This window comes from Aplysia californica, unplaced genomic scaffold (genome assembly GCF_000002075.1).
Source record: "Aplysia californica isolate F4 #8 unplaced genomic scaffold, AplCal3.0 scaffold00044, whole genome shotgun sequence".
NCBI classification, from domain to species: domain Eukaryota; kingdom Metazoa; phylum Mollusca; class Gastropoda; order Aplysiida; family Aplysiidae; genus Aplysia; species Aplysia californica.
The window spans coordinates 906,874-919,022 of record NW_004797314.1 but is presented as its reverse complement, the minus strand read 5'-3'; the positions used below and the strand labels follow the sequence as shown (position 1 = coordinate 919,022).

Below are 12,149 nucleotides of genomic sequence, written 5' to 3'. Positions count from 1 at the left end.
GGGGGGGGGGGGTTCAGTGGCCATGTGGTTAGTGAGTTCAAACTTTCTAATAACTTCAAGCAATGTGTAAAGGAGGGCATACAGTGAGGTCCTTGGTAAAGACAGTTTTAAGGCCAGGGGTCACTGAGCTGTGTTGTTGAGCAATTCTTTTTTTTGGGGGGGGGGGTAAGTGTTTTACGGCGCTCGCAACTGCATAAGGTCAAATGAGCTCATGGAACAAACAGAACATTTTCAGTCGGTAGGAAATTTTGAATTTTGCGCGGGTGGCAACTGAAGCCTACTCTTATTGATTTTAGATCACAAAGGGATCTTTAATGTGCTTAACTTGCATACAGGACCTCCGAAATTTTTCGACGTTGTCTGACAAGGCTAGGTGTAGATCTTTCCTACCAGAAGATCAGGGGTGTGGCAGGAAGACAGCAGTAGGAAGGAGCCAAGGAGTAGCAGTAGAAAGGCTGCAAAAAGAGTCAGGAGCCCAGAGGAGGGGGCAAAGGAGGTGAGGGGGTGGGGGCAGAAGATAGAGACGAAAGCAGACGACAGAACATAGTTAGAGAGCAGGAAAGGAGGTTAGGTGAAAAGAGACAAATTTATAGAAGAAAATGTTTCTGGTGCTACCAAGGACTTTTGAAAGAGAGGTGAACACCTTAACCTCTAGGCCACGAGAGCCCCCGAGCAATTCTTATGAAAAAGGGAGCAGAACAGAGGTAAGAAGCAATAGCGTGTTTGTAAGAAGTATGTGTTATGTGAGGCAGATAGGACCTCTGAATCACTTTTGTATTTATTATAGTATTTGCTGTTGTAGTCTATATTCCCCAACAACGAATCTAAAGAGTGGAATTCTAGTTATTCATTTTATTGTTCTTTATGTGACAGAGCCATTTAAAAATTCAGGGGTTATTGCAATGAAAGAATGCAAGCGATTACTTTCTACCTTAAAAATAGGTAGAATGTTCCTCTTCTTACGATACAAAACAAAACGCCCACAACAGTGTTGGAGGCAACATCAGAAATTGTTTCAAGAGGGATGTTATTTTCAGGAAGTGAGGCATTGGGTATCAAAAAAAAAAAGGAGCAACAAATAGTTGTTGTTAATGAACATCCACTTGAGAAATGAAACAAAATATCGCTGTCAACACACGTATTGACATTTACGTCATTGCATATAAATTGAAGAGGATGCATTTTTTATGGAGTGACTTATCTCATTCCAAAAAAACTGAAACAGCTCATGTGAAAAGTGAGAGCATATGTGAAGGGTGCTGACAAAATGAGTTACTTCTCGGATTCGAGCCTTTGAAAATAGATACATCAGCCTTACAGGTGAAGCTGCTACAATTTATAAGTATGAAATAATAAAAGCATTAATACCTAAAGAAGATGGTATCAATAAAAAATCTACAAATTTTACCTTAGTGTTGATTTTTGGCCAATTTCTCAATTTGGGGATTGCGAGAAGTAACCCGTTTTGTCAGGACACCCCACATATTATATCGGAGAAAAATTCAGTTGTTCACCTCTTGTTTTTTCAGGGCATAATGCACAGCACTTTTCACCAGCAGATCTGTGATGACGTCCTTCTGGGACTGGCGGTCAAGGTCAGAGTATGCCACCTCTTCTTGTACCCCGCCCTGGGTCTTGATCACTCGGATGTTGTGAAGTCTGTCGGATCTCTGACCCAGGACTTCGGAGTCATGGTCATCAAAATCATCTTCCTCCACTTTTTATATTGGAAGTTGATGTTGCACGAAGCATGAAAAAAAGAACATAGTTGACACTGAAGTAAAGCCTTCATAAAGTGGTTGTATAGTTTTGATTTTAGTAAAAGTTTTATGGTACTTGCAATATAATAAAGTCACACAAGTGCCAAAGATTAGAGATTTTACTAGAAAGTAACAAACACATAAAAAAAGGAGGAGAGATAAAGATGATAAATGTTTGATAGGAATAAAGGAGCAAACTACACCAGTGCTCCTTCCAACCACCCACGAAAAGGTGGTTTGATTATTTACTTATCAGTTTGCTTTGAGAACAGCAAGTAACAAAGGCATGTTGAAAAAAAATAACTTCACATTTACAGAGTATATGTTGATACCTTTCTGATTGAGATCAGAAAGGAAGAAACAAAACCATATTATGGTAATACAGAACCTTGATCATGTTTCTGTTTTGGAAGTGTTATCATTTTTCAAAAGTTTTTCTTTCATTGGGCAGAAGATGTTCAACACTTGGCAAAGTCAACTTTGAACATTTTTTGTTCATTTTGAGTTTTTGGGGGATGGGGTCTTTTCATTTCAAAGAGTGCCTTTTGTTAACAAATTTCATGGTGAAGCACTCTATCCAAGTTGAGAGAAAATGCTTTGGAGAAAAAGATTAAAAATTAGTTACCCACATTGACTCAGACCTCAAACTTAACATAATTTGTTCCATTCATATAATCCAAATGTAAAAGAACAGCAGGCCAAATGTTGCAAGTTAAAAGGAGGCATCCAGTCCCGTGTGTCATGAGCCACTCTATGTGGAAAAACCTTGCATTGCAATTCATGTTATAATGCTTTCTCTTTAGCTCCTTTACTAACTCACTCTGTCCTTCCCTCTATCCCCCCTCCCTCTCTCTCCCACATCTCTCTCTCTCTCTCTCTCTCTCTCTCTCTCTCTCTCTCTCTCTCTCTCTCTCTCTCTCTCTCTCTCTCTCTCTCTCTCTCTCTCTCTCTCTCCCTCTCCCTCTCCCTCTCATTCATATTATGATAAAGCATTCTCTTAAGCTCCTTTTCTCCTTCCCTTCTTCCTCTACCCACCTCCCCCCCCCCCTTTTTTTCATTTTCTATTTCATCCTCCCCCAAAAATATGAACAAAGTGTCATCACATGAGCTTACAAAACTGTGTGGGAGCCCGGTAGAAGGTGTATCCTGACAGGCTTCCTGGCATCATCAACATGTTGCGCATAAGGCGGTACGGCTGGGGCATGTGAGAGAGGTCTTCGTAGAACAATCGCCGTCGAAGGTTTGGCACCACCAGGTTGTAGTGATACAGAGACCTCTCTGTGATGTAGCCTGTCCGGGACAAAAAATATTTTAGGCAATTTAGTACTGAAATGAAACCTTAAAGATGAACGTACATATTATGATCAATGTGCCCGTAACGGATTGTCTTTACTCAAGGATGTACTGAAGAGAGAGAGGATGAGAAGAGAGAGAGAGAGAGAGAGAGAGAGAGAGAGAGAGAGAGAGAGAGAGAGAGAGAGACAGACAGACAGACAGACAGACAGACAGACAGACAGACAGACAGACAGACAGACAGAGACAGAGAGACAGAGAGACAGAGACAGAGACAGAGACAGAGAGAGAGACAGAAACAGAATGAGATCCTCGAGGTCTGATTGGCCAATTATAGAAAGCCTGCACTTTAAACATTTGTTGCTTTTCCACTGACAGCCAGCCAGAATGATCAATCTGGTTTTTTTCAGTCGTTAGTTTTTAGTTTAGTTTTTAGTTTATAATGGGGTTTTACGACGCTCACAACTGCATAAGGTCATATAAGCGCGCGAAACAAGTTGGTTTTTTCTCAACAGCTCACTGCTCGGATGGTTTCTGGTCAATATTTGTAATTAAAATTGTTACAACGCAAAAAATGCAGTGTAAATAGATTGTTAGTTTGATAATATGATATGTGTTTGATGATCCTTTTCAACACTGTGAGATTACTTCTGAGGCAGTACCTCCAAATAATATCTATTTCCTCTAAGTGAGGGGAGATGAAAACTCTCCAGACAATCCAAGTTCAGAAACATCCTATTGGGGACTCGAACGAAGATCCTCCACATCATAGTCAAAGGAAGCAGGATATTATCAAAGCTAACAGGGCATTTTTTCTTATTGCATTTGCAAAGACTGTGCTAATAGTGGGAAGAAATTGTAAACTATGAATACATTTACTTTTTCCAAATAACAGTCTTGAGAAATGATAAACTCTCACCTTTCTTGATAACATTTCCAAAGACGGTGTCATCCCAGTTGCGAGTCCATGTGGATAAATAACGCTTGGCAGAGTAGCCCGGACGTATCTGACGTTCAAAATTGTCCCGACGAGCGTGTACAAACTTGAGATACACCTTGTCATCTGGGCGGTCCTGACATAGAGAAATCAAAAAAATGTTTAAGAAAACAATCATTTTCTGTCTGTGCTTCTGATGTGTGTCATACTTTCACCCTTCAGCCAATTGGTATGATCTGTGCATCTAAAGTTGTGTACAGAAGCTGAACATAATAATATACAACTTTTCTGGTTCCCATTTGGCCACTTTATCGTTTCACTAAAATGCGTGTGTATAGGTCTGAGTGTATGTGTGTTTGAGTGTGTGTGTGTGTGTGTTTGAGTGTGTGTGTGTGTGTGTGTGTGTGTGTGTGTGTGTGTGTGTGTGTGTGTGTCTTTTAGTGATGTGTGCGAATTGGTGTGAATGTAGGCCAGGTCCTCCATTGATCGTTGTAAGTTTGTATGTGCGTATGTGCATATGTACGTATGTGTGTATGTGTGTACGTATGTGTGTATGTGTGTGTGGTGCGTGCATGCGTGAATATGTGTGTGCACGTGTATGTAACACTATGTGCCTTTAAAATTGATTTGTAAATCCATAATATGTATCATGTTAAGCGCATAGAGCATTGCATAAGTGGATGTGGGCTATATAAATGCAATCCATTATTATTATTATTATTATGTGTGTGTGTGAGTGTGTGTGTGTATGTGTGTGTGAGTGTGTGAGTGTGTGCGTGTGTTTGTGTGTGTGTGTGTGTGTGTGTGTTCGTGCGTATGAGTGTTTGTGTGTGTGCGTGTGTTTGTGTGTGTGTGTGTTTGTGTGTGTGTGTGTGTGAGAGTTCGTGTGTGTGTGTGTGTGTGTGTTTGTGTGTGTGTATGTTTGTATGTATGTGTGTGAGTGTGTGTGTGTGTGTGTGTGCATTCGTCTCTCTATCTGCTGTGAGCGATGTGTGCAAGCGGGTGATAGTGAGTGTGTGTGTATGTGTGTGTTTGTGTGTATTAACTCATACCATATCATACAGACACAAACAAACAAGAACATTAGATAACTGCATGTCATTGTGCCACTAAGAAGAAAGGTTTCATTCTTTTTGCTATCCTTAAGTTGTCTTTAGAGATTCGAACAAACACTGCCTATTTTTTATCACATTTACACCAAGTAAAAGCAATCTTAAATGATTTAAAATTTGAGAAGAAAAATTACGAGTCAAATGACCGTGTTCTCCTTTAGTCAATAAGCTTTAATATCAGAGTAAAAAAAAAAGAAAAGAAAATGTCTGCGAAAGCTGTCCATTTATTAACCTTATCCGTACGCCCTGGGGTCATTTTGTACCCCCGGGGTTGTATTCTTCATATTTTAGAATACTTCTAGTCCGGATCTCTTTGAAACTTTCAGTATTTCTTAAAAAATCATTTTGACAGACTGCTATGCAAAGCGTACGGATAAGATTAACAAGTAAATTTCCTCTTTGGAAAGTGGTGGCACAGAGTTCCCCATGTCATATGGATACGATAGTAAAACACGACGTACGGATAGGGTTAAAAGGCATATTGCACAAAGCTACTTACATGTGATCCGTATTTGAGAATGGATTGTGCCAGGTCCTCCACTGTTTTTAGGTAAATCTGAAGAAAAAGAAAAAAAGAAAAGAAATAAAAAAACTACATGAAAAATGATAGTGAAGGGCTAAGATAACAAACAATTTTGAGAAACAGTTTTCTTGGAATGATCACTTGCATCTTTCTCAGTCTATCATATTGAGATTAAGGGAAAATTGCTGCCCTCCTGGAAACTGTTCACTGCTGTGGCTTACCTTGCTCAAAGGAAGCCTGGTCATGAAGTACTGTCAACTAAATTCAAACGGAAAGCATTTGTGCAACATCGTGATGAAATCAGCTGCTTGTCAATATAAGCAGTTCTTTTTCGAAATTTTGTTTTTTGGATGAACACCTTTTATCTCCATTTAAAAACACATAATCTCTATGTTGATTTTTCTGAAAAACGTTGATTAAGGGCACAAAAATGTAAATTTTCAGTTTCCAAGAATTCTCAAGCTCTGGAAGTCACCAAACTTTTATTCAAGATAAATGGGGGCAGGGAAGGGGGGGGGGTCCATCAAAAGTTATATAAATTAACAATCTTTAAGGTGATACCAATAACTCCACATGCCCAAATATTGATGAGCACCTGATTCCACTGTGTCATGAAACATTCGCTCTTTTCCACAAGTTTGACACTCCTGCAATACCTTTCAAAATGCCACAACATTTACTTCAGGAAGCTATATTTTCATTGCTGCTCCCTTTCCAAAAGAATCAACTCTTTCCAAAAAATTGGCTCTGAACAAATATCTGGTTATGTTTAACATGCAAGTTATAAAAGAATAAAATACTCCCGGGAAGCACTGCATTACATCCAGTCAAAATGTACACACTAATATACAACATGTGCTGAGAAGGAGGACCTGTTAGCTCTTCAGCAAATGCTGAATATACATTATATATATATATATACATATGTATATATATATAAATATATGTATATTATAATATATATAATATATCATTAAAAAATTTATGAAAATGGTGTACGAAAATGTGTCAGTCTCTTTGACTTCATAATTTTGACGAATGCCTGAATCGAATACGATGCCTCACAATTATCTGAAGCATCCTTTGACGAGATGCTAAGAAATATTGCTCCTTGGGACGAGTAAAACGTCAAAGTGAGCTGATCTTTGGACTAGCACATATACCTGCGGGTCAACACTGCTGGCAGGTGTAAGGCTGTGGCTGGTCTGAGCCTGACTAGCTGCTCTCCTCCGGGCAGCGGCCGCCCTTTCCATGTTCCTCTGAGCCAAGTCCTCAGAGAAAAGCAATAAGGCCCCTTTCCTTGTGGTGAAAGTTTTGGGTACCCGAAATTCCTTGGACTCCCTTGGGGATCGAGTGCTGATGGTTGGGCTTGCATTGATGAAGGATGGATAATTGGAGGATAACGGTGGCAAGTAAAATTTGTTTGGGTTCTTTGAGAAGTTGTAGTAATCCTGGAAAATAAAACAAACAAACAAACATAGTCAATCAGTGCTTAGAATGCTGTCTAAAAAAATCATGACATATTTACCAACCGGACAGTTATGCATATACGGTGAAGAAGCGAAATCTACACGTCACAAAAAGAAATAATCAACTATACTTTGCTCACAGTACAAGGCATGGCATAGTTAAAACACTATACTGGTGAAAGTAAAGACATAGGACTAACAGGAAACTAAAGCAAGTATTCACAGTTTACAGAAGTGTAATTATTTTGAAGTCGTATTTTATTTTGTAATATAAATGATTAATTTTAACACTTATTCAGAATTTTAATATGAAGAGCGTTAAAAATACAGTCAAACTCCATTATACTGCCTACCCAATGAAGTTGGTGGAACAGCAGGGCTGGTGGTACAAAGAGGTTTTCATGTCTTCTGTTAAATACATGTAGCACAATGACAACCTGCCCAACATCAAAAGAACTTGAGTACCAATCACTAGATGAAGTAAAGCATCATCTCCGTTCGATCTGTCACTTAGGCTAGAACAAGAGTCCTCACAAAATAAAAGCCTCACAGGCATTCCTCCCCTTGTAATTTATTTGGGGCTGATATCAGGCAATTTAAAATTTAGTTCCAAATGTTAAAAAGATATTGACCAAGGCCTAAAAATAATAGCATTTTCATAAACCTCACATCACGTGGGGAGAAAAATTTTATGTTGAATTACAAAGTTATGCTTTATTTTACTTGTACTCTTCTTCATTAAACATTGTATTGTCAAGGTTATACTGTTTAAGTTATTAGAGGCTTTCCATTTCTACTGATTGTGGGAGAATGCCATAACATTTTCTTAATTGGGTGTCTTAACTTTCCAAGAATTAATTGCTCATGAGAAATTTCATTGGCGTGCTGCAAACTGCTGCACTATACAGCTTCCAAGCCAATTTGTCTCAACAACCAATCAAGGAAACTTTGTCACCATTACAAAAAATCTAGCATTCAGTTTAACATTCAACATTGCTGATATTTTATATCAATTAAACTGCATGCACACATGAAAACAACAGCGAGTATAGCACACTTTTTCATAAATTCTTTCAATAACAAGAAAGTTAGTTCACAGCAAAGTTAATAGAAAATATATAGAATCTAGAGGATAAAAAATGACTGTGTACCCTATTGCTTATTGTAGGCTTACTGATAACTTTCATTTATATTTATTCTTTTCATTCGTCATGGATTCGACTAGCTAGGTTTACAAAATTGTTAAGCATAATAATATATCAGGTTTCCAGTCTTAAACATAATCAATAATAGATAAGTTAAAGAGAGTAATAAAAACTACCAGTTAGTCACTTTTAATTTCACCCTGTGTATGAACCGATTATAATGAATAAGAGATTCAGGTACAACAAAGTAGAAAATGCATACCTCTGGTTCAAGAAACACTTCCACTTTTTCATGTCCATTTTTGTGAACCTCACCAACTCCTCTGCTCAGCAGAGACAGATTAAGGGCTCCACCAGTCATGGCACCTCAATAAGATGACTCCACAAACATCAATAACAACAGTGGCAGATCATGTCTGAAATTGTTTTAAAGTCTGAAGAATAATGGTCTATATACTTTCCTCCTTCCTTAGAACATGACACCGTCTTCGACTGAACTTTCAACAGTACAAAAGAACTAAAAATAGACCTCAAGTAGACCTGCTCCAGACAAGGGATTTGTTGTTTGTCGCTAACATATAAGGCCCGATCAAACGACGTGTGTTCAATCAAGCGGCACAGAGAGGATTATGCAGTTCAGTCATTATGCAAAAAAGTTAGATCAAATAAAAATCTTCGCTAGCGACATAAAAGAATTGAAAAAGTGTGTGCTTATTGAAAATGTTGCGTTTACGAAGGAAAACTGTTGTAAATAACACCGACTTGAATTCGCTCAAAGGGAAGGGCGACGAGATATAGCGCCGCCATATTGTTTGACGTTGCCAAGTGCTGACCGCCATAGTCTTTTAGGTCTTTCGTTCTTTTCGCGTGTTAAGGGTGGAACGACTATTCTATTATTTTCTGTTGCAATACTCTTTTTGTAAAGCTGAAAATGCTTGAGGTACTATTGTTAATCCTGCTGTTGCTGCTTTTGTTGTTGATGCTGCTTCTTCTGTTATTGTTGCTACTGCTACTGCTGATGGGCTATTGCTGCTGCTGATGTTGTTGTTGTTGTTGCTGCTGCTGCTGCTGCTGCTGCTGCTGCTGCTGCTGCTGCTGCTGCTGCTGCTGCCTCTGCTGCTGCTGCTGCTGCTGCTGCTGCTGCTGCTGCTGCTGCTGCTGCTGCTGATGATGATGATGATGATGATGATGATGATGATTTTGTTTCCTTAATGGGCCTGGCGGACTCCACGGAGAAATATTCGAGCGAGAGCGAGGCTCTTTTTCGGCTCCATTGTCAATATGCTTAGCGGCACCTCCACTCGTCCAAATAACTCCATTCGAATTGCCATTGATCCTGGACATTCAACCATATGTTTGACATTCTCCTTTTCATGGCCGCATTTTCGACAACGTGGGCTGAGCTCTTCATTTACAAAGTTCTTATACCATCTTTAGGCTCCAATGATGGTCCAACCGCAGTCTTGTTAGTTCCTGCTCCTGAGCGACATATTATGATATTTTGTTCCCGCTTACAGGAGTACCCAGAACACACATCTTCCAGGTACTGGTACTTAGCACTGCATTGTGGGTCTCTGATTTTCCTCTTGATCATTGGAAAGACTCCTTTGCATGTTGTTGGAGGTCTGTCTCCTTCAATCTCTCTGGCTTCATTAGCAGCCTGTTCTGCTGCCTCATTTCCTTCGATTCCAACATGGCTTGGAATCCACTTGATTTTTATTGTGGCTGTGGTTTCACTGAACTTGCGGCGCAAATCATTAATGTCCGAGCTGTTGCCTAGCAGTCCCTTGCGCAGAGAGACTGACTGTCAGTCAAGATCAGCACATTGGTTCTACTTGATGATGATGATGATGATGATGATGATGATGATGATGATGATGATGATGATGGTGATGGTGATGGTGATGGTGATGGTGATATGGTGGTGGTGATGATATATAGTCCCCATATTGACCTTCCATTATGGCGTACCCAAGTGAAGTTTAATTAGATCAAAAATAAGGAATTACAATTAAGATGTTTCTCTTACTTTCAGATACGAACTTTTAATGTCATTAAAAATGCCGACTTAAAAAAGGCGAAAGCGACGTATGTTATGCAGAGCGTCAAGGGATCTATTTTAGGGAGTGGTGTTCTATTTCTATGGTAACGTTCGAGATCTGTCCCGGGAGTAAGTTTCTCTATTTATGTAAAATCGACAACTTCTATTTTATGGGCTTGAGATTTTTGAGAATATCTGCAGGAAAACATGTGTTCTATTCAACATAACAACCGTTGATCTCAAAGCACTTTTTCATCCTATAATCATAATGTAGCCAGAGGTCAAACACACTGACCATGCCTGCTTCGGCCAGCTTGAGTTCTCAGCGTAGCAGTTGTTTCGAGCACAGTTTCTTTCTCGACTTCAAATTACTGGCCCCTTATTGGCCCCTTATTGGCCATCTATGATTTGGGGAAGAAATGAAAAGTCGCATATTATGGTGAAAAGTTCGGATAAAAGTGGGGATAATCACTTAATGTTCTACTGCCAGGAGTCCAGGAGATCCGGCGGTGAACTTTCGATCCTACTGGCGCGGCGTTGTACAACGTCATGATGTACTTAGACCACAGAATTCTACACTTAGTGTAGAATTCTGTGACTTAGACAACATTTTGCGTAACCATATCCGTACACCCTGGGGTCATTTTGTACCCCTTGGGTTGTATTCTTTACATTTTAGAATACTTCTAGGTCGAAGACCTCTTTGAAACTTTCAGTATTTCTTTTTTTTAAAAACATTTTGACTAACTGCTACAAAAAGCGTAGACCTGAAGATCAGATTAACGAGTAAATTTCCTCTTTGGAAAGAGATGGCACAGCGAGTTCCCCACGTCGTATGGATACGATAGTAAAACACGACATACGGATAGGTTTCAGCAGACCCGGCCATTTTCTTTTGATTGCTGGTTTCGGCTTTGTTAAAAGAACCATCTTGTAATAGCCTTGACTGTTGTGTCAAAAGGAACGGACCATACAGCTCGATCGAAACCAAACCTTTGTGGTCGAAAAAACATGATGTGCATCACTTTCAAAGCAACCTATAATGATATTATTGCTTGCGTCGAGCTTTCTGGGGTTGTTGAGATCCTGGGGTTCTGTCGTACCCCTCGAATATACCTTCGTTTCATCACCTGTTGTGATTTTTTTTTTTTAACACAACGCGGTTCTTTGTGGTTGTGTTTATAATAATTATAACTCAAAGCAGAAAAAAGGCCCATATTCCATTTTCTTTTTTTTTTTCAAACCCTCGAGTCAGAATCAGATAATCTCTTTGACACTTGTGTACGCTGTGTGTTTGACTTTCTCTACTTATAAGCCTCACGGGACACTAAAAGTGTTCTTCTAAAGGTGGTGGTGGTGGTGGTGGCGGTGGTGGTAGTGGTTTGTGTGTGTGTGTGTTTGTGTGCGCTAAATCCCTTTTCTTTTCACCCCGAGAAAAAACAATTATGCAAACTCCGATAAGACCGCGATTCGCATGTCAGTGTGATTACAATTTTTTCAAAGCAAACTTTTAGAGGGGATGAACAGAAATCGGTGTTACTTTTTTCAAAATTTATTTTAAGAACAATATTATTAAATAATTATAATTATTTTTATTTAGATTAAATAGTAATTAGCAGGTAAGCTTATAATATTATGGGACCCCACGCCAAACAAGAGTCCGCAGTAGACAGTCATACCTCTAACATTACAAATGAAACACACAATTGATATCCTTTGTCTTTTAACAAAATTTATTATCATTGAGGGTGTGGATTCAAAAGGCTCAAGATCAAGGTACCGGGGTTACGTCGCTGGCACGGTTAGATTGTTGTTTGACAATCGGAATGGAACATCGGAATGGAACACTTTAAAATCCGAAACTTCAGG

General features: G+C 39.2%; 1 protein-coding gene across 1 annotated transcript in view; it reads right to left on the bottom strand.

Moving 5' to 3' along the window:
• Positions 1–9,074, bottom strand: part of LOC101864511 (titin homolog) — a gene marked incomplete in the record, with an annotated part of 108,366 nt that extends 99,292 nt beyond the window's left edge. The window contains 6 exon segments of the mRNA XM_035968182.1: positions 1,515–1,717; positions 2,874–3,050; positions 3,973–4,126; positions 5,602–5,658; positions 6,789–7,076; positions 8,502–9,074. Coding sequence (XP_035824075.1) covers positions 1,515–1,717; positions 2,874–3,050; positions 3,973–4,126; positions 5,602–5,658; positions 6,789–7,076; positions 8,502–8,600 — 978 coding nt within the window.
• Positions 9,075–12,149: the final 3,075 nt, after the last annotated feature.